General features: G+C 41.5%; 3 protein-coding genes across 4 annotated transcripts; 2 read left to right on the forward strand and 1 right to left on the reverse strand.

Annotated features, from left to right (window-relative positions):
- Positions 1–920: 920 nt before the first annotated feature.
- LOC135247810 (glucose-6-phosphatase catalytic subunit 1-like) lies at positions 921–7,755 on the reverse strand. Its single transcript, XM_064321681.1, has 5 exons — positions 6,961–7,755; positions 6,107–6,216; positions 5,660–5,762; positions 4,386–4,501; positions 921–4,059 (listed from the first exon to the last, which is right to left on the reverse strand). Exons 1-5 carry the CDS (start codon positions 7,176–7,178, stop codon positions 3,557–3,559), a joined length of 1,050 nt encoding a protein of 349 aa, XP_064177751.1. The 5' UTR covers positions 7,179–7,755; the 3' UTR covers positions 921–3,556.
- Positions 7,756–11,407: 3,652 nt separating this feature from the next.
- Positions 11,408–14,309, forward strand: LOC135247809 (glucose-6-phosphatase catalytic subunit 1-like). The gene is made up of 5 exons (XM_064321680.1): positions 11,408–11,708; positions 11,839–11,948; positions 12,125–12,233; positions 12,601–12,716; positions 12,849–14,309. Exons 1-5 carry the CDS (start codon positions 11,479–11,481, stop codon positions 13,349–13,351), a joined length of 1,068 nt encoding a protein of 355 aa, XP_064177750.1. The 5' UTR covers positions 11,408–11,478; the 3' UTR covers positions 13,352–14,309.
- Positions 14,310–20,483: 6,174 nt separating this feature from the next.
- g6pc1a.2 (glucose-6-phosphatase catalytic subunit 1a, tandem duplicate 2) lies at positions 20,484–23,523 on the forward strand. 2 transcript variants are annotated; one of them, XM_064321678.1, is made up of 5 exons: positions 20,484–20,819; positions 21,210–21,319; positions 21,786–21,918; positions 22,391–22,506; positions 22,647–23,523. In XM_064321678.1, exons 1-5 carry the CDS (start codon positions 20,602–20,604, stop codon positions 23,147–23,149), a joined length of 1,080 nt encoding a protein of 359 aa, XP_064177748.1. In that variant the 5' UTR covers positions 20,484–20,601; the 3' UTR covers positions 23,150–23,523. The 2 variants fall into 2 exon arrangements, with proteins under 2 accessions (XP_064177748.1, XP_064177749.1); XM_064321679.1 differs by having other exon boundaries at positions 20,485–20,819; positions 21,813–21,918.
- Positions 23,524–23,606: the final 83 nt, after the last annotated feature.

Consider the following 23,606-nt stretch of genomic DNA (forward strand, 5'->3'; position numbering starts at 1 on the left):
TGTCAATGAGGAAGTACAGGAAGAGCCAGGCATGTGGCCACAGGGAGATAGGAGCCTTGCAAATGAGAGCACAGAACTGCTGATGCTCAGACTTCCCACACAGCTGTGTAGTATAAAGTGTTACATCACAGGATACGTAGTACGGTTGTGATGGGCTCTACGTTACAACATGGAAACTACCGAGATGCAGGGAAGTTAAGCGATCTTTGCTCAGGTATTAAACCGTGGTGATCAGATAGCAAAATGCACATTCAGCAGCTTGAAATACCCAAACAACGTTGAGAAGGCTCTATAAATATTGATCAAGCTGCCTGTGAAGGCATAGATAAAAAAACAAGGTGACAAGGCCATATTTTTTTCAAGGTGTCAACAGTCGTTCTGTGGAGGGTAAGCCCTCCACCCCCAAGTGAAGTGCCTTCCACACGCAGTCCTGCTCGTACTCTGTGTAGCCTCTCGCCCTAAACTGGTACATTTGGAACGACCTGTTCTTTGCCCCCAGAACGCCCCCTTTGCCCACCACTCCCCTCTGCTCAAGCACAAGAGAAGCGCTATGGAATTTGAAAAAGGGAGCGGGAAAAAAGTGGCAAAACAACGGAGTTAATAGATAACTGTTGTCCCTGGTCTGTGAATTAAACAGAACTGGCCTTGGGAGCTGAAGAAAACAACAAAACTATACAAACAGAGAGAGAAGTTATGCAACAAAGTGAAACGAAAATACTGTTGTTCCTTTCTAGAAAATCCTCATACACAATGCACTAATGCAGGCCACCGCTGTCCATGAAAACACTACTCACCATGTAATGTACTATGTATATATATATAGTAGTAAGCCCCATAACGTTTGGGTAAAATACATTTTTTTATTGATTTGGCTCTGTACTCCACAATTTTAGATTTGTAATCAAACAATTCACGTATGGTTAAAGAGCACATTCTCAGCTTTTATTTAAGGGTATTTATATATAAAACCAAAGAGGGGAACCCCATTCACAGCCTACATGTACACAGTGTCTTACATAGATGGGGCACCTCAAGGTATTTCTCTGTGGTCTTACAGAGAGCTAGCCAATGTTATGTTTTCAAGGAATAGCAATAAAAAAAACAATTAAAAGGATACAGAAAAATAACAGGAAGAAAAATCCAGCCAAGGGAACTGCAAAGACAAGCAGCCTGCTAACCAACAGGTTGAACACTGGATATTTGATTCCACACTGCTATTGAGTCTGAGCACAGAACTTTATCTCATCTGCACCAAAAAGAATACAGTTGTAGCCTACACAGTCATGAGCTGACGTGGACAAGGGAATGAGCAAATGTAAGATAACAAGGGAAAAATAGACTTTGTGATAACTTGCTTGTTTGTGCTGCATGTTGTTCATGCATATCCAGGCTATTGTGTGGGATTGTTTAGCCAGGACACCGGGGTTACCCTGAATTTTGAACAAGCTGGAGCTAGATAATACAATTTAAACCTGCATATAGAGAGTTGCAGTAATCTTACTGAGAGGAGAGAAAAGCATGAATTACTTTCTCAGTGCCAGAAAAAGATAAACATGGCCTAATATTTGCTACGCACCTGAGCTGATGGTAGCAAGATTGCGCTACCTTTTTAATATGACTCTCAAAATTAAGGAGAGAATCGAAAATGACCCTGAGGCTCCAAGAAGCATTTGTTGGCAAGGGATTTTAAATATCCTGTGCCTCCTTGCACACATTAAGATTACCAAAATGAATCTAAAAATGCCAAGATTACCAACCAAACAACAATAGTCCTTCTGTGTGTTAAAACAGGCAATAATGAAAGATATATAAATCACCGACATTGCCGCAATTCCAATTGAATATTTAAAAATGCATATATCTACATACCAAAATAGGACTTTGCAGTAGGTTATTGGTTATACTGTGAAATTGTTTGACCCAGCTTCCTTTCTACCTTTCCTCAGCAAGGTATTCACAAAATAAAACACCCCCCAACCTTTCCTGCAATTCTGCCTTCTACCTGTGGAGGTCTTATGATTCATCTGTGGTGGGCTTCTGACCTCCTGGCTACAGAGGTATTATGTTCATTGAGAATCCGGAGATTCTATAATGAATATTACAGTAAAATGCAAGATTCATAAAGTCAGACAATGCCACTGCAGCCAGAAGGAATGTTATTGTACTTTTGACATTTCTTAATTAGGAGAAAACTAGACGAAAACCTGCAAGTCGATTTTAGTATGAGCAGAACAGAAACAGACTTAGTTTTATTTAGTTAACAGCAGAGCTGAAAGAAAAGGGTACGAGGTGAGTGACACTGATGGGACAAGTGAACCCGAACGGCCACAATAACATGTGGTAACCACAGTGCATCTCTCGGGTACAGTACACACAATCTTTTGCTCTGGAGAGGGTCAGAGTTCAGATCACAGAGGTTGCTAGCAAACCTTTGGTCTTGTGTTCTCAGCAGGGAAGTTGTGCCAACCCGGTGGACCAATCGCCTTTAAAACACCTGATTGACTGAGTGCCTGCCTGTGTGTGCATGTGAATGGGAGGGTGCTGCTGGGCCCAAGTTGGCACACGAGGGCCAAGTTTACGGAGATAGGGATCGAGAATCATTAACACAAGCTGTTACAGGACACTATTATATAAATGCGCATTGAAAGATGCGTCAGAAGTGAAAGAAGGTGCACAAGTTATTTCTGTCATATTCATTCAATGTCTAACTTGGGAGTTTTTCAATAAGTAGGTTTTTTCAATAAGTAGGTAAGATATTAAATGGCAGTCTCAGCTGTCAATATGGATGTTACTCCAAAGGGAACTTTATCTGGTCTAATCATCACATGGATATGATGATATTCAAACAATGTTTTCACTTAATTTAATCATTGCTCCAGCATTATAATTGAAGCATAAAAAAGCACATGGTATAGTCTCACAAGGCCAATCAGAGAAGCACTCCCAAGGCAAACTGGAAAATGCCTTGCCTTCTTTAAAAAAAAAAATCTCACTGATGTTTATATTGCAAATGAGCAAGTAAGAGATTATACAAAAACAGGAAAACTGTGAACAGAAGCCTGGGTCAGTTTGAAAAAGCACCCAGAGCAAACAGAATGGTCCTCTCCTGTGGGAGTTCCTAATAGAAAGGTGCACAAGAATCCCAGTCCTTCAGTTTTGTAACAGCGCAGAAATAAAATGGCATACAAAAACAGCAACAAAAGCAGCCAGGGAGTCCTAGTCACTGCAACGTGTTTCTTGGAGCTTCGATGCAACCCTCCATTGTAAATGCTGACTACTCTTTTAACTGTTGAATCGGCATGTCATCCCGTTATAGTATGTTACAATATCCAGGGGCTATTCACAGAGCATTGGGTAGCTTTGAAGCATGCTAACATGGCTACGTGGATTTTATGTGTGAGCTTTCATTCATTTTGTGCTCCAGTTACAACACACATAGCCCAATCACCCAGAACTCAGAGCCTTAGTGATGTGTACAGACATGAAGATATGGGCTCTCACAACGGCTGAATCTGGAAGAGAAATGGCACCTCACCTCGTCCTATTAAATTATTGTTCAATGTTTTTTGCCTTTCTTTCCCCAAAAAAGGTGGGCGAGAAAACCAGGCACTAGAGAGGTGGCAATGAGGGGGGCAGCAGCACTCTTGCAGAAGGACAGTAAGTAGTATCGTGTCGCGTTATCAGAGGAGAAGTTCAGGTGATCTAGAAGCTGCAGCAGCACCAGGGAGGCGATGATACAGCCGCCCCTGAAGGGGGCGCTGGTGCTCTTTTTGCTCTCAGTGAACAGGGGCGAGTGCAGGCCCAGCCCAAGTCCAAACAAAGTGCCCATGTTGCGCAACAGGCTGGCGAAGGGTGTGCTATCCATGTGGACCCACTCAGAATGGACGCACCACTTCTTAGCTTTCTCCAGGGTCCAGAGCAGATCCACGCCCAGCGCCTTCAGCAGCAGGTAGAACCCCACAGCGAAGGAGAGAAGGAAGAGGGTGATGAAGAAGTACTTCTTCAGACTGGCGCTGTAGATCCACTGCACTCTGGAGAAGGCCTCAGCCACAATCATGCCTGCCATCAGTAGACAAATGACCTCATTTACAATAAGAAATGCATTGGAAAGCCACCTAAACCAATCTGGGGTAGTGTATGCAGGTAAGGTTCTTAAATGTGAAAGAAAAGCCATTGGAAAGAGTCATGGTACAGTTATGGTGTTGGGATTTCACTGTCTGAGAAAATATTTCATACCAGTAACATACTAGTATGGGGAAATGTCTTTAATTTCAATGTAAAATATGAGGAATTGACTGTCAAAATGGACTAGTTGGCACAAAATTAGCTACTGAAACCTGTCAGCTCAGTGGACTGCTGTCATGAGTTTCTCAGGGGCTACTGACCTGAGATGACCCCTGCGATGACCTGGTGTGGGAAGTGGGCAGCCATATACACCCGGGACATACAGACCAGGAGCTCCACAGACCAAAACACCATCCATAGCACCAAGCGCAAAAGCCTGGAGGTGAATGAAGGGGGAATCAGTACTCAACGCACAGTCTGCCCATACATAAAAAAATGTTACTCACACACAGATACATATAGTCATATAAATATGACACAAGCAGTCAACAATCTTCTAAACAGAGTGAGGACAGAATGCCTTGTCTTATGACCCCAGAGTAAATATTGGTGTTTGTCTTTGTGAAATATGAGACATTTTCAAGCAATACCAAATGCTGTGCCAGGAATCATGAATATGAACCTACAACTTAATTCATTACTAAATCATTTAGGATAATTAAGGTGGCCAATTTACAGTTTTCCTTACTATTTCTTCTGCTTATTTCACTTCAATACTCAGTACCTTACGCCTCCTACAGCTTTTCAGTCTCAAAAAATACCAAATTTGGCCAGTAGCTTCATCTAGTATGGAACTGCTTTTTGTGTCAGTAGCTCACATATTTTTGAGATGCGTATAATTTTATATAGAAAGATTTTCCATTGATTAACATTGATGGAATGTTCAGAATCTGAACAACACGCTTGCAGCTGACGTCATAATCGGCCGCTGCAGCTGCCACAAATATAAGCCATCTGTCTGCAAAGCAAGCAAAACTTCTAATGGACAAAATCTCTGGCAAGTAACATTGAGTAAAGTTAGCAACTTCAATATGAGTTCAACCCAAACAAATATACGTTTGTTTTCTTTTGTTAGTTATAATTCTTCCGCACTAACATGCATGTTCTAACATTAGCTTTTACAAACCAATTTAAAGTCGGCAAACTTTCCTTTCTAGTTGGGATTGGTATTTCATTTTTATTTGACATCATTCTAACCTCCTCTTCTCACTGTAAAGACTATGTTTTTTTAATGTTTGTATGTTGCTTATGTTTAACATATTTTTATGTTATTCATGGGTCAGGATATAAAAATTAGTTAGGTGTGTGTGTTTAAAATAAACTCAAAATAATGAAAATATATTTTTCTTCATTCTCAAATATCATTAATATGTACTCATTAATTGATGGACTTTAATAAGATAACACACAATATGATGGAAAAATAATAGACACATTTGGTCACATTCTACTCTAAGGTACAGTACATGACTCCTTAGAATGACCACATGATCATCTGTACACATGTGCAAAGGTGAACACATCTCAGACTCACCCTGTGAACACTGAAGAGCACTTCTCTGCAGCAATGGAGAGGACAGCAGTTACCATCACATACCAAACCCCTGCCGAGCCCATGGCGTGTCCCGAGGGACTCCCTGCAGAGGACAGCAATCATGCACTAAACGGACTGTTCCAATAAAAAGCAGGGGTGTAACAGACCTAGCCCATGCATGATTTTTATTATGAAACGGTATTTTCTCTGACATGAATTTCTTTCAAGATAAGATTGCGCCACCATGTATGGACTCACATTCTTAACAAAAGGAGCAAAGGTTGAAGCCATTATCTAAGTTAAAATAAATTTTATCATTAGCTTACTATGCAAGTCATAAATTCATTCAGAATTTTGCCATTGAGAGCTGTGCAATATATGCATAATGTAGTTAGAGGTACTTGTTGGAATTGGCTCAAACTTTGGATGTTAGAAGAGAAGCAGTACCTGGCCCAGTTTCACATGTGATGGGGAACTGTTCTAAGACAGGTGCTTGCATTGACCCATAATACTGTGTTTCATGAACCCACCAGTATGGTCTCTCCCCAGACAGAACCCTGTTGCAAACAAAGAACCTAACTTAATCCAGCAACTGTATTCTCCATATCAGAACTGTTTACTGAGAATATCCTGGGAGATTTTTAAAGTTCACTACATATTAAATGCCACTCTGTGCAACCTGACCGAAACAAAGTTTTCTGGCACCTTCTGAATTTTTGTCATTTGCTTTGTGGCAAAATCATGTCCCTGAACAGATCACTCTGCTGGGATGCTAATTGCCTTTAGCTAATTTCACGTGCAAATGCGCACACGCACATGGATTCGTCACAATGTGAAGAAAAGTGCAATATGCACTTGCATGAGTATTTCACCTGGTTTCTGTTTGTTACATTTTGTAACCACTGGCCTCAAGAGAGAAAATCCATATTTAGATAGGATGTTTCTTTCTACTATTGCAAAGATAAAACCTTACAGTTGCATTTTAACAACAAATGTCTAAAATCAGCATCAACTTATATTTAAGGCTTAAATCTTTGTAACTAAAATGGCATCAAATAATGCTAAATGTTGAAATGATAAACCACCCTATTCAGTGTGCAAAGATGTGCATTTCCAGGAACAATATCATACATTTAGATTGCAGAAGCAAGCACTGCATGTTAAAAGTCACATTCAAACTTTTCTCTGCAGAGTCAAGGAAAGCCTACATTTATTTACTCTTTTGGTTTAAGTTTAAATATTGTGCTTAGGAAAACATGTTTGCAAAAATGACATGTAATTGCATTGAAAAATAAACTTACCACTTGAGGACCAAGTTGAGCCAGTCTCCGATGACAGCCACCCATATCAGCTTGATGCTCACCTCACGGTGCAGGTGGAACCAGAGAGGAAAGACGATGAAGTAGACGGTGTGCAGGTCTGCCACCGTGGAGGCCAAGTGGAACCAGCTCTCATAGTCGCGGCACTGGGCCTGCAGGCGGACGGCCAGGTCCACTCCAGAGCTGTGCAGCAGGTCCATGGTGCTGCCGTCCGGTTCGGCTCGTGACCGTGTGGCGGTTAGTGACAGTTAGAAGGTCTGAAGGCTGGGGTCTGCTCTGAGGCTGTCTCCTTCCTGTCTGCTCTTCTTTACATTTTCTGCTCTTTTGAAAGTGAACTTTATACGAGGCTGACCAATTTGTTTGCTTGCAGGAAAATCTGGGATTATCCAGGTTCTCTGACCTTTATAACCCCAGGCTGCTGGTGCCAACCTGATAAACAGGCATTTTACTTTTTCAGAGTACGAATTGAGGTCCTGATTCATCAAACAGTAAACATTTAGTAAATGACTTGTCTGGGGGAAGGTTATTTGTTGATCACTGGTATGTCTCTTATTTGGCATTGAATATGGTACTGTGTTTGGAACATGGATGGGATGACAGATGCAGATAATTTCACAAAAGCACAATTTCCGATTGATTCCTCTTCTCCTGCATCCTTTTTTCTCTCCATCTCCTCCTTTTTTACTTTTTTCTCCTAGCAACCTCTCAAAAAGTTGCCATGCAAATTAGTGAGCAAATGAATCCTTATCCAACAACACTCCAGTTGGTGTGTAAGTGTTGATACAGTAGTTGATTGTGTATTGAAGCATAATAATCTATTTAAAAATCATGTACTGCATGTACTCCTCATTATTCACATTAGCTCAGTCCATAACATTGGATATTAATAATAATATATCCAAAATATAGCCCCTTGCTCTAATTTATTAAAGCTGTAAAGACTTGAAACGTCACATGTGCAGGTGTCTATAAATCAATCAATCAATCAATCAATAAAAATGTATTTCTATAGCACACTTCATACACAGAGGCAACCCAGTGACATTCCAGACGATTCTGTGCTTCCAACATTTGTTATGTGGGTTGAAAACCATGTTAAATTGACAAATATCAAATCCTCATGCACTATTGATTGATTAGACATTTTGTTTTCAAAATCCTTGTCAGAAGACCTCAGCTGTGAAGGAACATTTAATTAATAAAAAAGTATCACTCATAACATTTGTCACACCTGTCTTATTATGTATACCATAAGACTGTGCAGAAAATAATCTGACTAATCACTGTGTTTTGTAGTATCTATCCACTACTTATAAATGTTTGTACTACATTTGTCATGGTATGTGTGTTTGTGTGAATAGCACATATTAACCCCTGACTACTGCTCACAAAAGTAATTTGGAGAGATGCATGCAATGTTGTATGCTGGAACTAATATAAATGATTTATGATGTTTTACTCTCCACTCCACCTTAGTGCCTGGCTGGACAGGTGCTGGACTGTGGCAAGCGAGGGTGTTATATAACTACATATTCCACACACTTTGCAGGCAAAGGAGATACAGAAGTTCTCTGTAGTTCTCTGGCAATACCCTGCTCCTATATCTCCCCCTCTTTATCATTTTCCCAGTGTCCAACCTGGCTAATGCTCTTCTGGCTGAATGGATCCCTGCAGCAATGTTCCAACATTTAGTATAAAGCCAGAAGAGTGGAGTTTGTTATAGGAGCAAAGGGTGGACCAATGCCATATTAATGCCCATAAATCTGAATGATCTTGTTGGGTGACAGGTGTCCACATACTTTTGGCCATGTGGTGTACTTTGCATAGTTGCCTAGCATCCTGACATGTAATCAGGCTTTGTAAATGAGTTAAAATACAGACAGCTCCTAACCAATCAGAAATATATAATCTCAGCGTACCAGTTGCTGTCTTCTCCTGAGTTCATTTTAAAATAGCCCAGAAACTGCATTCCTGACTGTGCCTGGTGTTTTCCGCTAGCTGCTGCCTGAGCTATCTCTCCCCTGGATCCTCCCAGTCCTTCAACTGGTTGAAAAAAGGTACTGAATGTACTGAAGAGATGGTTCGAACCAGTGGTTTCCAAACATCTGGACAACAGGAAAATCTTTAGGGTGGACAACCTGTATGCCAATAGTATACCTAAGCAGCACAATGGTCATGTCGAATCAGTAGCATATTCAAATAAAAGCATAAACATGTGAGGGTCATTGAGGACAAACAGCCCATTAAAATACAGCATTGAGTGCCAGTCTTATACATCTCTATTAGCCTGGCAAAAAGCTGTGAATTTCTGAACCACAAACTACCCAAAATTATAAGATTTAACCCGCATTTTCCTACAAAGTCACATCACACCAGTCTACCTTCCATGGAAATTTACAATAATAATAAATAAATAATAGCTTCTTTTTTTCCAAAAAAGGCTCAGCAAACGCAAGGAAAAATGGCACTCAAACCAATCTTGGATTGTAAACTTTCAAAGAATATCACCAGTGAAATTGCAAACTGCATTTCGGAGTGTACTCAACAATGTAGCTATGCTAGTTTGTTGAAGAATACTGAAGCTCAGGGACATAAATGGTAGACTAAGGGATGTGGTTAAACTGCACGATGAAGTAGAGAGGCTGACTGACATTCAAAAGGATGGTGGGTGGCCAGGTGGGTACTAAACTCTCTTATAATACACGTCTGTGTACGTCTGTGCATCTAGGAGATCTTTGCAAAAAAAGAATTCAAGTTACCTTGTGTTATTTAGCAAAGTAAAGTGATCTTAATCTTAATGTATCAATCACTGCTGTCAAATGTTTTGCTCCCTGATGATAAGTCAAGAAAATCTTGAGATATTTTCACCTCTCAGACCACCAGAGTAGACCACAAGTAAAACTTTTTTTTTTTCTTAGTTAATTTGGGATGCAGTTTCTTTGTTGAATGTAACAAGCCGCTTCATTGCAAAATCTTAAAAGAAGACAGCAATTCAAATATGGGTGCAGTGGAGGAGCTGATCTCTCTCGTTTGAACGAGATCCACATGGATGCTCAATCTGTGTACAACTGAGGAAGCACATTCCAGCAATGATTAGACAGTGTTTCCCATTCAGCTGTGATCAGCTCATGCACAAGACAATACTTGATAAAAGCCCTTTCAATGATTCACCTCCTCTGTCGTTCCAAACAAACCATTGTCTCATATTGTAAACTGGCGTTCCACTGAGTTGTTTTGTCGGTAGCTGTGAAAGTTCGGGCTTTAAGCATGAATTTGTCTGTAAGTTATGACCGGTCTTCTTGATTCGGTTGATTTGTTTTTTTTTTTTTGCAATGCCTCATTTATATATTTGATTTAGTATTTGGTCATTGTTGGTGTATTATTCAAAGTGGCATATTACTGAAAAAGAAAAAAAAATTTCTTGGGTAAATAAAAATGAAAAAGTTAAGAGTGACTGTGACTACTTTTACACATTTATACCTGAAAAATGATTTGGTTCCATTATGGAAAATTTCTAGTAAAATTTTACATTTGGAGGAAAACACAAATCACTTTTATGTCAGTTCACATGATCATACCAGTGACATTAAACTTAAGGTTAAACGCTATCAGAAAGGTGAGATAATAAAGGAGGACCTGGATGTTACATGTACAGCTATCTGTGTTCATCTATCTAGTTTTAGAAGGTTTAATTATGCTAGCTTTTACTAGCTGTTTATCTTGTCAGGATGTTCAGAATAAGGAAAAACCATTTAATGATTAATTCAATTATGTAAAAGACTTAACCATCCTGAATTCTGAAATCTCTCACTACACTGTTAAAATATGATTATATAACTAATAAATAAGCTGGGACAAATTCTGAAAGAGTTGAATTTTTACTATAATGGGATTTTCACCCAGATATTCCTAGATGCTTCATCATGTTAACATAAACAGTTAGCTGAGTAAATAAATGAACGTTGTGGCTAGTGAGGCATATATTTGCTTTCTGAGTTTTTGGAACCATTTTTTAAATCCATTTTTCACTCTCGTGTTGTTAAATATTGCGCAGACATAATTGTGGAAGTGTTAAAATTTTCAATGAAACATTGTGTGAAGCATAAAATAAAATAAAAAAATGCTAGGTTTAATGCATCCGATTTGTTTGCCTGAGTTTTCTTCGTGTCGTGCAGAAATGGAGCTTGTGTGCGTGCTTTTTCCGTTTTAGGGGTTAAACAGGACTGGAGACTGATTGACTGAGGGGCTCTTTTACTTGCCCCTGAACTTGTTTGTGCCTTTCTGCGTTTGACGTAACAAACGTTTTTGACTCTTGTCTTGTTTTATTACTCACTACAAGGTCCAAAGATCAGGCCCTGTCCATGCGTTTAGGTAGTGGCCCTAGTGGTATAAAAGCAGGAGTCAAACTGCAACAGAATGTCAGAGCTGCCTTTCAGTCTCCTAGTGTGAGTGACGCCAATTTTACTGAGTAGCAGTAAATCTATAGCAAACAGCCCAAAAATGAATATGGCCATGGACGCCATGCATGGCTTTGGGGTGACCTCCACGCATTACCTGCAGACCCATTATAAGGACGCCCAGGGCTGGTTCCTCTTTGTGTCGTTCGCCGCCGACCTCAGGAACACCTTCTTTGTCTTCTTCCCCATCTGGTTTCACCTGCGGGAGTCTGTGGGCATCAAGCTCATCTGGGTGGCTGTGATTGGGGACTGGCTCAACCTGGTCTTCAAGTGGTGAGTAAAATCAGCCTGAACAAGCTCATTTTTCCATTGTATTCTTCTTGCAATAGCTTCTGTACATGTTCTTAAGGCGCCCTTGCAAAACTTGACTGACTTTACTGACCAGACTGTCTTCCCCGTTCAGGATCCTGTTTGGTGAACGGCCTTATTGGTGGGTCCATGAAACCCCCTTTTACAGTAATGGCTCAGCACCTCACATTGAGCAGTTCCCCATGACATGTGAGACAGGTCCAGGTAAGCATCGCCTTTGTGCTCACTACCTATCAGCTCACTACCTATTATATATCAGTGATATGTGGATTGAAACTATCATCTAAAAGCACTTGTTGGTATTCGATTGACAGGTGTACTTTCCATACTGCATTTTTAATTGCTGTAATAAAGACTCCGATTCTCCTTGTGATCGGTAGGTAGCCCATCTGGTCATGCCATGGGAGCAGCAGGTGTCTACTACGCCATGGTCACTTCGATAATTGCCATCCTGATGAAGAGCAAGGGGATGTCCAACTCCATCAACTGGTAAAGGCCCCATATCTCTCTAATTCCTTTCAGTTCCCGTAATAGCTGTTGTTTAGCACTGCTGAGTTATTTCTGCTATAATGCACCCACCAAATGGACTTTATCATTGTAATGATAATTGGTCAAGTGCCATGAAAGCCATTGCACTTATGGAATATTCCTGCTTTGTTTCTAAAAATAAGTGAGCACCAGGTGACTAACGTGAAGAGTCAGTGAGGGAAGCGAACGCGGCTCTATTAATAGAGGCTGTTGTTCTCTGTTCTGTGAGCACGCGGCAGCCAACTGTACCTCTCTGCCCTGATTTCACGGTTGATCACGTGCCAGCAGAAACCTGTGCTGACAGCAGGTCCCTCTCTGTCTCTGTCAGGTGTGTGAAGGGCACACTTTGGACCTTCTTCTGGGGAGTCCAGGTCTGCGTCTGTCTGTCCAGGGTGTTCATCGCCGCCCACTTCCCCCACCAGGTCGTTGCTGGGGTTATCACAGGTGAGACACAGGAGAACACATGCCTAAATATGAAAAGAAGCATATGTGCTGCATACTTCACAGCACTAAGCAATATCAAGACTGAGGTCAAGAGTGTTGACAGCTCCATAATAGAACCATTTGTTTCTCCAGGTATGATTGTGGCTGAGGCCTTCTCCAGAGTGCAGTGGATCTACAGCGCCAGTCTGAAGAAGTACTTCTTCATCACCCTCTTCCTGCTCTCCTTCGCTGTGGGGTTCTACCTGCTGCTGAAGGCGCTGGGCGTAGATCTGCTCTGGACCCTGGAGAAAGCTAAGAAGTGGTGCGTCCGTTCTGAGTGGGTCCACATGGATACCACACCCTTCGCCAGCCTGTTGCGCAACATGGGCACTTTCTTTGGACTTGGGCTGGGCCTGCACTCACCCCTGTACACTGAGAGCAAAAAGAGCACCAGCGCCCCCTTCAGGGGTGGCTGTATCATCGCCTCCCTGGTACTGCTGCACCTGTTTGACTCCTTCAAGCCCCCCACCCACACTGCGGCCCTGTTCTACCTGCTGTCTTTCTGCAAGAGTGCCACCGTTCCCCTGGCTACCGTCAGCATCATCCCCTATTGCGTAGCAGGGGCTCTGAGCGCCAACAGCAAGAAGCAGCTCTGAGCAGAGGACTCACACAGACTGATTATCTGAGGTCCTGCAAAGGAGCTTATCTGCAAGTCATCTTAAAGCACTGAATGGTTTTCGCAGGTGCTTCAACTTCACAACATTTCAATAATGTCCATACTTCCAGAACCCAAGAGCTCAGCTCAGGAACAATAGTGGCGACTTAAGCTAGGAACTGAAAGCCCAGTCAACACTTTGGAAGATCTGGGAAAGTTCATCATTGACTACAGACCTGAATTTTCCTCTTATGCCTCTCACAAATGACAGGAAAAACCAACCTCGGATCCCTGATTGTCTGACATCATCCAGTACTGTCTGTATATGTCCTGACCAATATGTGAGCTGTTTTCATTAAGAATTCTGGACTCAGAAAAGCTACTGTGGATCAGATTCATCATCTCTCATTTCATTACAACCGATGAATTCCAGTGGCGATTCTAGTTTATACTGTAGTGTATACTATATTTCTTCCAAAATGTGAGCCACACACTGGGGCTTGTTTAATTTATTGATCTTTTAAAAAGAAAAAACAACATATTGTTGGATTTTGTAATGCGTAGACATTATGACTGCAGTTTAACTGTTGTGATCGCACTGAATGTCAATTAGATCGGCCTCCTCCATTGTTTAAGAGTCCATAGGATCCCGAGTGAAAGCACTGGCACAGCAGTGACAGTGATAGTGAATATTGTGGTCCTTGGGTATAGATTACTCATAAAGAGTCCAATGCGTCATGGCACAAACCCCATTGGAAAGAATGGAAGGGTCCTGACCTGCCACCACACAACATGAAGCTGTGTAAAAGCTGAACTTCTTAATGTCTTAAGAGCCACTTGACATTGTTCAAAACTGTTCAAAATTGTGGGGTGTTCCCTCATTTAAAAAAAGATGTTTATTCTGTCATATTCTATTTTTGAATTATTCCAGGCTATTTATAATAAAATAATTTTTAGAACTTGTGTGAAAGCTCTCAGTACATCCACACTACACACTGTGTCTAAGATGATCTTGAAATGACACAATTTTCAAATAAGAGGTAACAAAAAAGGTTCAGACAAGTGGGTCTCCATGCAAAGGAAAGTATCGCAATAAAATAAAAGATATTTTCACCCCCTGAAAACAACCATTACAAATACACTCACATGTAGAGGGATAACAATAAGGAACTACACAGTTGCTACCTCTTATTTATCACATCCATGTGCTGTGAGCTCTCATAAATGTACCAACTTGCATATGTGCTTATTAATGTGAACATAAGGGTTTGTATGTGCAATATTGCTTAGTAAACTGAATTAATTTTGAACACTGAATGTGAATACTGAACACGGGTAAATATGAACTCCCCTAACATTGGCTGAACAGAACAGAACCTGATGTGAAAACAAACCCTTTTCATGGCTTGTTTACATGGCTTGGTTATCTTTAGTCTGGTGTGTGTTTCCAAGAACCTACAACAAGAAACAAGAAAAGAAAATGAGACTGAATAACAACAAAAATGGGCAATTATCGATTATGGGATGCACAATGAACTATTGTTGTGATCATACTTCATTTCCTCACTCAGTATGCATAAAAAGTCATCTATAATTTCATTTATAATATTTACCAATTACCAAATTTATCAAACTTTTTAAAAGAAATTAGTATTCTGTTCCATAGACAAAACAGCCATCATTGAGTGACTGAAACTACCCTAACTTGGTTCTCTCAATCCTGCAGTGAAGTTGTACTGCTACAAGTGTTTCAGTTAGAATACTGTGGATGGCTTACTTGGGATTAACAGACTGCCTGCCACCATAATAGGGTCCTGCACTTACCAGTTAAAGAGAACACAGATCATAAAAAGCCAAAGTATCGGCAGCCCCTGCTCAAAAGCACGAGCAGCACTAGCAGCCTTAGCAGTAGCAGTAGAAAATGCTTAACGTCAACAGCAAGTACTGTGTCTTCATATCAGAGGACCCAACAGATAACTATGGATAATCATTAACATGTTTTCATGCCCTGTTGTGTGACCTTTTGCATGCAATGGTGGGGTTTACACACGTCAGTGCGAGGCCTAGCTCCGTAAACCCAGGAGCCCTGGCTGGACATTCAATATTTGACAATTGCTGTCTTTTACCTTGTGTGTTTATTCAGATCTTTTTTTTGGCTTTCTCTCAGTTTTGAAATCTGGCCCAGTAGTTCTCGTGGCTTAGCTGTGAGGAGGGCAGTGACAACGGGGATGATGAGGTCATGGGGGCTTACGTCAGGATCATCACCATAGCATTCCCATCCCCCAGCCCTTCTGGATCTTGCCACATACGCAACATGGATCTGGACAAGCTCTGCTTTGCAAGTGTTTCCTTTACTTTGACTAAGTCATGCAATAATGGGAGTGTAACTGCAGGACATTCCGGCTTGATAATTTGAAAAAAACTTCATAATGCTACATAATGCTTCATAAAGGTTATTTTACCCAGACACACCATGTGTGATGGTGTGCAAGTTGCCAGGACCTACACTGAAAAGGGAATCCTGGTGATACTCTTCACACTAATGCAATCATGCATCTTACATATCCCAGGTGCGTAAGACACAGATATGCCACTTTAAACCAACTTCTTTGGTCCCAGTTATTTTTATAACTCAAGAATAACCGGGACATCATGTTAAAATTACGTTTAAATTTATAAACATTTTTTTAAATGAGGCCCCAGCTACCTGAGTACACCCAGAAAACACCACAAACAGCACAACAAACCAGCCAGGAGAAGAGCTGAGCATGATCAGTGTAGCCGGATACTGGAAAACATGCTGGATGCCTACAGGCAAGAGCAAGGTTTATTTCACATGGCAGGCCTCCACACAGGAGTCATCAGAGGTTTACTACAAAAGAAAACAGATGAAGAACACTCACATGGAATGACTCTGATAGATGGGAGGAAAAATCAGAAGGGAAAAAGCTCAGATCCACGTGGGACAGGGAAAATTTTCAAGACACATGGAAAGGCAATATCAGACAAAATGTAGCACAGCAAGCTAACCAAGTATGGGGCTTAAGCAGTGGCAACCAGGAGCTGTGTTAAGCAGGTACTCCCTGATTTTGTTTTACCCATTGTTTTAATCCTACCTGAACTGCTAATCACATGTTTAGAGTTGCCACACATCTGTTTTTTAGCCACTTTGTCCAGGTGGAAGTACAGAATGGCATTTGTTCAATTGATCATCTTCAAAAAAAAAAAAAAAGGTCTTCCTCCAACTCCACTCAGTGCAAGCTTGGCTGTAGTCTGTAGTGTGAAAAGAAGCAGCTGGCGATACCATGTGTTTCAGAGAAAATTCTACACTCTCCCAAATCTGCAGTGGGGTTTGTGCATGAATGTGACTGCAGTTTCAAATTGGGGTGGAAGTTGGACATGCCAGCCCCTAAGTAGACACCGGTGTCTTAAATTATTGCTTTTATCTGTCAATGATTAAGGTGCACTGCTGTAATACCTACACCTTGTTAAGATTAGACTCTTTGCACTTAGATGCAAAAAAACCCCATCTCAATTGGAAAAACCATTTGAGATAACAAAAGAAATAACAAGGCAGCCTCCTTCCCCAAAGTAGGGCTGAAATAGACACTCCAGGTTGACCATTAAATAATTTTATAATTCAGTAACTGTACGCAGCAAGTCAAACAACAGCTAATACAACTGCTAATACAAGAGTGATGGTATTGATATCCCTAAAATCCCCCTCTGAGCCCTAATCAATCAATCTGCTCTTTGTACACAGGCTAGCAAAAATCATTATTCAATTTGCATTATTTCTATTCAGCTGAAAGCCTTTTCGAGCAAATTGGAAAACAACCATTTCTATGTACGTAAATAGAATTTCAAATGCAAAAAGTGCCATTTTTCAAAAAAAGGAACTTCTTACCTTACAAACGGCAAAAAGGAGATCTTAATTAAACATTCCAGTGCCAATTAAATTACCTAAAAGCAAGCTACTATCAGAAAAAAATCTCTAACTAACTCTCTAAGATCTACTCATCATGACTTGTGCCCCTGATTGGAAACCCTGTATATGTTACATTAACCTTACAGTCTTGTGTTCTTCAAGCTCATTTATATAGCGTTTGAACATAGCTAACTTTTTTTCTTGCTGAAATTATGGCTTCACAGTTCTGCTGCTTACCCACTTACTTTCACTTTGTGTTTCTGCATAGTGCAGGACTGTAAGCTTAGGGCATGCTTTATTGGAGCTTTGTTTATCAGCAAATACTTCGCATTAGAACACTGCAGTTGTGATAAAGGGCACTATGTTATTGTAAATCGTTTATGATTCAATTTGATATTTTTGTCATTTTCCTCCTTGTGAGCTTTCACTCTGTTGTGGTCAGGAGGTTTACAGCTTACAAGCCTGATTTACAGCAACCTGACAGCTGAGAGCAGATCAGAGCACACAGCAAGGTAAAAACCAAGTGGTCTGATTGTTTTTAAGTGAATTTAGTTAGCGTGAAAAGTAACCATTATGAACAGATTTTGTATTTAGAAGCTCTCCAAAAGAATAACATCTGACTGAAATACATGGCTTAGTCAAGTATAGAGAATGGGTAAATAAAGAATATTTGTTTTGTGGGGTTTCAGAGGGTACCACCCTCAATGAAATTAGCTTCTGGAAGTGGAACATGGCTGGGAAAAAAGATAAATGCAATATTCCAATTTGGAGATGTTTTGGGGACACTTGGGCCCACCTTTGGGAAAACGCATATCAAATTTTACTTCTTTGTTCAATCCACTCCAAACTTTTATCCTGGTGTTGTATACATCATGTGGTATGATTGGAAAAAGAAATCTGGTTTTGTATAATATCAAACATACATATAATTACTATTGAATATAGAAAATACAAAAACGATTTTTGGATTCCTTTGTGGTTTTTCAGAATACAAATGACCTGTATGTTAACGGAATTAGACTCCCATAGGATCAGTCTCCCATTTGGTCATTTTGGTACAATTGAGCTCTTTGTTTCAAGCTTTGAACCATGTCCATACTGTATATAATTTTGAAGAAAACAGGGTTTATTTAAGACAAAAAGCCCTGGGTTTTAAGTGGGGTTTAAGGGTTTTTTTTTTCAAAGGAAAAAACTTTATTACATAACATGATATTTATTGTGTGTGTCAACATTGAGCCATTCCCCTAAATACATTCTAATGTAAATATTGTCTGTACTGTACATACATACAGTATGCCATGAAACTGCTAGTGTAACTGTGACCATTGGAAACAAGCATCTCTAAAAATAGTTAGCAGCTTGCTTTGCCCACTGTAATGACAAGGAAAGCTGATCTAATGGAGTGAATAAATAAAGCATCATTAGTTAATTAACTTACATGGAAAATAAATGTCAATAATTATTGTACCTTCAGCAGAATGCCAGCTCACAATTAGGTTCATCCTCAAAAGGGGAACCCCCCTCCGCAACACCCTACACACACTGGTTATACTTCATTTTGAACAACATTTTTATTCCTAATGCACTAAATGTATCTACTGTACTAGTACTGTTTAACTGCCTTATTCATTCCCTGTTTTAAAGCTCTTGACAGGACTTGTGGTATTTTTGTGGTTGTCTGACTGATTTATTTGTTTTATTAAAATATTTGTATAGGTCACTGGGGCAGCAGAGGTTGGGGTGAACTGGGGGCAAGGGGCAAGCAATTAACAAAAACAGAGGGCCTCCATTGTCAAATTAGGTGGGGTTACCCTCAAGTGTTTTGCCCCCTGAGCCCGAAACCCTAGTTCCACCTGTGCCTGTATAGTGATGTTCGCAGTACACTGGATGCTTCCCTTGACACACACAAGTATACAGTACAGGGTGTACATCTCCATTATGCCAGCATAGCTGACAATGTCTCCATCCTCAACACACATTACCTTCCAAACTGCTGATTAAGTGCCCCTGATCCATCCACTCCACCTGTCTCCAGTCCAGTGTATTGCCTTTAGACAGCATGCACCATTACAAAGCAAATGCGTCAATAATGACAGTAGCCCAGAAAGGACATCAGGCATGTTGTGCTCAAATATTTTTAGCTCACGGGGTCTGCTTGTGGTGCGGGACACGAAGGCGAGTGGGCAGGGCTCGCTGTTGACAGCAGGCCTCGGCATCACGTCCCACATGATAAGGCTCCAGGGCCTTCCCCTCCGCTGCTCTCCTAGCAACGGCCGGCTGGCACGCGAACCAACCACCGGGGTCATTCAGTCAGAAGTGAACATCACAAACCTTTTAGCCCTTTCACCAGGGCTGCTGTCCAGTGCTGTTTACCCCCTTTGACTCAGATTAGCCAAAGTCCTTTCGACCACATGGTTTAGCCTCTCCAGGGGACTTTCCACAGTATTGTGAGGTTCTTCCTTCAATTGACTGAACATAAAATAATGTAATGTACAGTCAGAAATATACAAGGAGTACTCAATCTTATCCAGAAAGGGCCAGTGTGGGTGCAGGTTTTTGGTTCAACTAAGTAGTTACACACTGTTATTCTACTAGTCAAGGTACGTAGCAAAGACTGGTTGATTAGCAGAACCAAGTGTGTAAGTGCTTGGTTGAAAAAAAAAGCATGCACCCACACCAACCCTTTCTGGACAAGATTGAGGACCCCTGCACTACATATTTTATATGCGCAGACATGTTACATGGTCTAGAAAATTCTTAACAAATTCCTTAAAATCTTTAAAAACTGCTGAATATTTCCAAGACAGCCACGGAAGGAGCACTACCAATCTTCACTCTCTTCAGCAGGCCAGTGCCCCCCATCCATTTTGAGCAATGCCGTCCTTTAGAGAAAGTATGAAAAGAATGCAAAGACAACTCCAGCAGCTGACTTCGAGAGCAGCCATTGGACGGCAGTCGAGCTCTTGCTCATTTGCATAGTTAGCAGAGATTGATCAGGGAGAGCTAATGGAAAGCCACGCGGGGAGAAGCCCTGGCAAGCGTGCGCCGCGGATGAGGGAGAGCGTGCGTCTGAGTCGCCTGCCTGTGGGGAACTGCCGTGATGTAATGTTTACAGAGGTGTTAATTTTCTCTTCCCACCTATTCCTCTCACGGATCCAAAGGTCGGCCACCTGGCTGGCTGGACCACCGCAAAGGGTATAAAAAGGTGTGCTGACCCGCTGCACACAAGTGGGTGGAGAAGCACTCACCGTTAGGCACAGCTCACACAGCTATCAATATCAGCAGCCGTCCGGCTAATAGCTCGAGCGTAGAAAGCGCCGGCCATGGACGCCATGCATGGTTTCGGGGTGAGCTCCACGCATTACCTGCAGACCCACTATAAGGACGCCCAGGGCTGGTTCCTCTTCGTGTCGTTCGCCGCCGACCTCAGGAACACCTTCTTCGTCTTCTTCCCCATCTGGTTCCACCTGCGGGAGTCCGTGGGCATCAAGCTCATCTGGGTGGCTGTGATCGGGGACTGGCTCAACCTGGTCTTCAAGTGGTGAGCTACCGTGCATCCTTTCACAGACGGCTCCACTTCTGTCAGAGGCCTAAGTTTGAAACCTGTACACATTTCATTGTGCTATGCAGCCTAATCCGCTACTGCTGATCTTCTGCTGGGATATATATATATATATACACACACAGAACTGATCATCCAAAGAAGTGCGATTTGTAATTATATTAACCTGTCATGTCAATCAAAAATCTGAAAATCTGGCCATGCATCTGTTGTTAAAGTTTGACAAAGGGGAAACAGAACATTTGTCTGATTTTAATGAATTAAATAATACCCCATATTATTGTTTATGCATCAGTGGATCATATGGTTTAATGTCTTTACTGTTCAGGCATGGTTTTAACAGGCTTATTTATAAATGCATTTTTCTAGGGTCCTGTTTGGTGAACGGCCATACTGGTGGGTCCATGAAACACCCTATTACAGCAATGGCTCATTTCCCCATATTGAGCAGTTCCCAATAACCTGTGAGACTGGTCCAGGTAAGCATACCTAATGCACACACTCTCCTGTTGCACATTTCCCAATTCAGCTGCCTTTTAGCAGATAACAACATTGCATGTCAGCTAAATGGCTATTCATTTCAGCACTGGATTTGACTAATGTTCACTGCAGCATTAAGGGATTATTTCTATAATGATGCTATTGAACTGAATGATGAGGATCATGAATGGCCGTATTCTCAACACAATAAGTGAAAGGGATTTTCCGTGTCAGGTTTTATGGTTGAAAATTCAATTGAAATGACAAAGTTGGTTTCTATTCCCAAGAATACATCAATCATTTGATTAATGAAAATAGGCCGCTGTGTAATAAGATGGTTAGGGAACTGAGCTGATAACCTCAAAGATTTTAGGTTAGATTCCCAGGTAGGACAGTGCTGTTGTATGCTTTAGCGAGGTAGTTCACCTGAACAAATCAAATTCTCATGGGCAACTGATATCATAGTTGACGTCACTGCCTTTTCTCTCACAGGAAGTCCCTCTGGTCATGCCATGGGGGCTGCTGGGGTCTACTACATTATGGTCACTTCTCTTCTTGCCATGTTTTTGAAGAGATATGGAAATTCCACAAAAAAACAGTGAGCTCCCAACTTCCCAGATAACGCAATGTTTTCCACAATATACCCAAATACGGCAGTTTAGACCCTTTACTATATTTTCTAATAAAACACAACTGCCCACAGTGTCAAAGTGCTGAGCAGAGTTGTATGGAATTTTAGGTACAAATATATACTTGAAGCTGCATTCATTTTAGTTAAAATATGTTGTGGTGTGGCTGGCACTTTAGACTATTGATTTATATTGAATTTATTGTTCTAACACTGTGTTTGACAGAGCACCTACTAAGTCAGGGGTAGGTAACCCTGGTCTGGAGTGCCAGACTGGGGTTTGCTCTATGAAAACACCAAACTACATAATTTGATCATAGACCACATACTGAAACCCAGCATTTCATCACTCAGATGTTACGCACACGCAGATGTTATTAGCACTGCACTGCCAAATGTGTTAACATGGAAGCCTGTGCTGACAGCTCTCTGTCTCTGTCAGGTGTGTGAGGGGCACACTTTGGACCTTATTTTGGGGAGTCCAGGTCTGCGTCTGTCTGTCCAGGGTGTTCATCGCCGCCCACTTCCCCCACCAGGTCATTGCTGGGGTTATCACAGGTGAGTCACAGGTGAAAACATGCCTAAATATGAACAGAAGCACATGTGCTGCATACTTCACAGCACTAAGCAATATCAAGACTGAGGCCAAGAGTGTTGACAGATCCAGAGATCCATAACAGAACCATTTGTTTCTCCAGGTATGATTGTGGCTGAGGCCTTCTCCAGAGTGCAGTGGATCTACAGCGCCAGTCTGAAGAAGTACTTCTTCATCACCCTCTTCCTGCTCACCTTCGCTGTGGGGTTCTACCTGCTGCTGAAGGCGCTGGGCGTGGATCTGCTCTGGACCCTGGAGAAAGCTAAGAAGTGGTGCGTCCGTTCTGAGTGGGTCCACATGGATACCACACCCTTCGCCAGCCTGTTGCGCAACATGGGCACTTTATTTGGACTTGGGCTGGGCCTGCACTCGCCCCTGTTCACTGAGAGCAAAAAGAGCACCAGCGCCCCCTTCAGGGGCGGCTGTATCATCGCCTCCCTGGTGCTGCTGCACCTGTTTGACTCCTTCAAGCCCCCCACTCACACTGCGGCCCTGTTCTACCTGCTGTCTTTCTGCAAGAGCGCCACCGTTCCCCTGGCTACCGTCAGCATCATCCCCTATTGCGTAGCAGGGGCTCTGAGCGCCAACAGCAAGAAGCAGCTCTGAGCAGAGGACTCACAGACTGCCAAATGGCAAAGAATATTTTCACAGAACAAAACAGAAGACTTTTTCTTAAAACCTAAATCACTATATTAGTCATTGGTAATAACAGGCTTTCTAAATGGCAAGTGAAATAATTACATAAAGGATACTGTCAGTCACATGCTCTAAATCAATTAACCTTTTTTTATGTTTCCATATCCAATGGCTTCCACTTGAAGAAAATAAGGATTAATTTATTACCTGCTGAGCAGGGTACGCGTTTTTAAGTACACTATTAATATGTGAAAGAATGTTTCCCCACATCAAATGTGGGTCATTCAATGTAAAATACTGTATATTGTGTATCTTTTATAATAAAACTTTTGATCAAGATGAAATCTGTGGTTGTATACACAGTCACACACACAGGTAGTAACTGCTAAACAAGACTCATAAATGCAAGATTCAAGAACATGTTGAC

This window comes from Anguilla rostrata, chromosome 2, assembly GCF_018555375.3.
Source record: "Anguilla rostrata isolate EN2019 chromosome 2, ASM1855537v3, whole genome shotgun sequence".
Taxonomy (NCBI): domain Eukaryota; kingdom Metazoa; phylum Chordata; class Actinopteri; order Anguilliformes; family Anguillidae; genus Anguilla; species Anguilla rostrata.

Bases quoted from the DNA above. Each gene is read 5' to 3' on its own strand.
- LOC135247809 (XM_064321680.1), top strand. From the start codon at position 11,479: ATGAATATGGCCATGGACGCCATGCATGGCTTTGGGGTGACCTCCACG. The intron at 11,709-11,838 runs GTGAGTAAAATC...TTCCCCGTTCAG, and splicing joins CTCAACCTGGTCTTCAAGTG to GATCCTGTTTGGTGAACGGC. The intron at 12,234-12,600 runs GTAAAGGCCCCA...TGTCTCTGTCAG, and splicing joins ATGTCCAACTCCATCAACTG to GTGTGTGAAGGGCACACTTT.
- LOC135247810 (XM_064321681.1), bottom strand. From the start codon at position 7,178: ATGGACCTGCTGCACAGCTCTGGAGTGGACCTGGCCGTCCGCCTGCAG. The intron at 6,217-6,960 runs GTAAGTTTATTT...TGTTTGCAACAG, and splicing joins CTCAACTTGGTCCTCAAGTG to GGTTCTGTCTGGGGAGAGAC. The intron at 5,763-6,106 runs GTACTGCTTCTC...TGTCCTCTGCAG, and splicing joins CACATGTGAAACTGGGCCAG to GGAGTCCCTCGGGACACGCC.
- g6pc1a.2 (XM_064321678.1), top strand. From the start codon at position 20,602: ATGGACGCCATGCATGGTTTCGGGGTGAGCTCCACGCATTACCTGCAG. The intron at 21,919-22,390 runs GTGAGCTCCCAA...TGTCTCTGTCAG, and splicing joins GGAAATTCCACAAAAAAACA to GTGTGTGAGGGGCACACTTT. The intron at 22,507-22,646 runs GTGAGTCACAGG...TTGTTTCTCCAG, and splicing joins CATTGCTGGGGTTATCACAG to GTATGATTGTGGCTGAGGCC.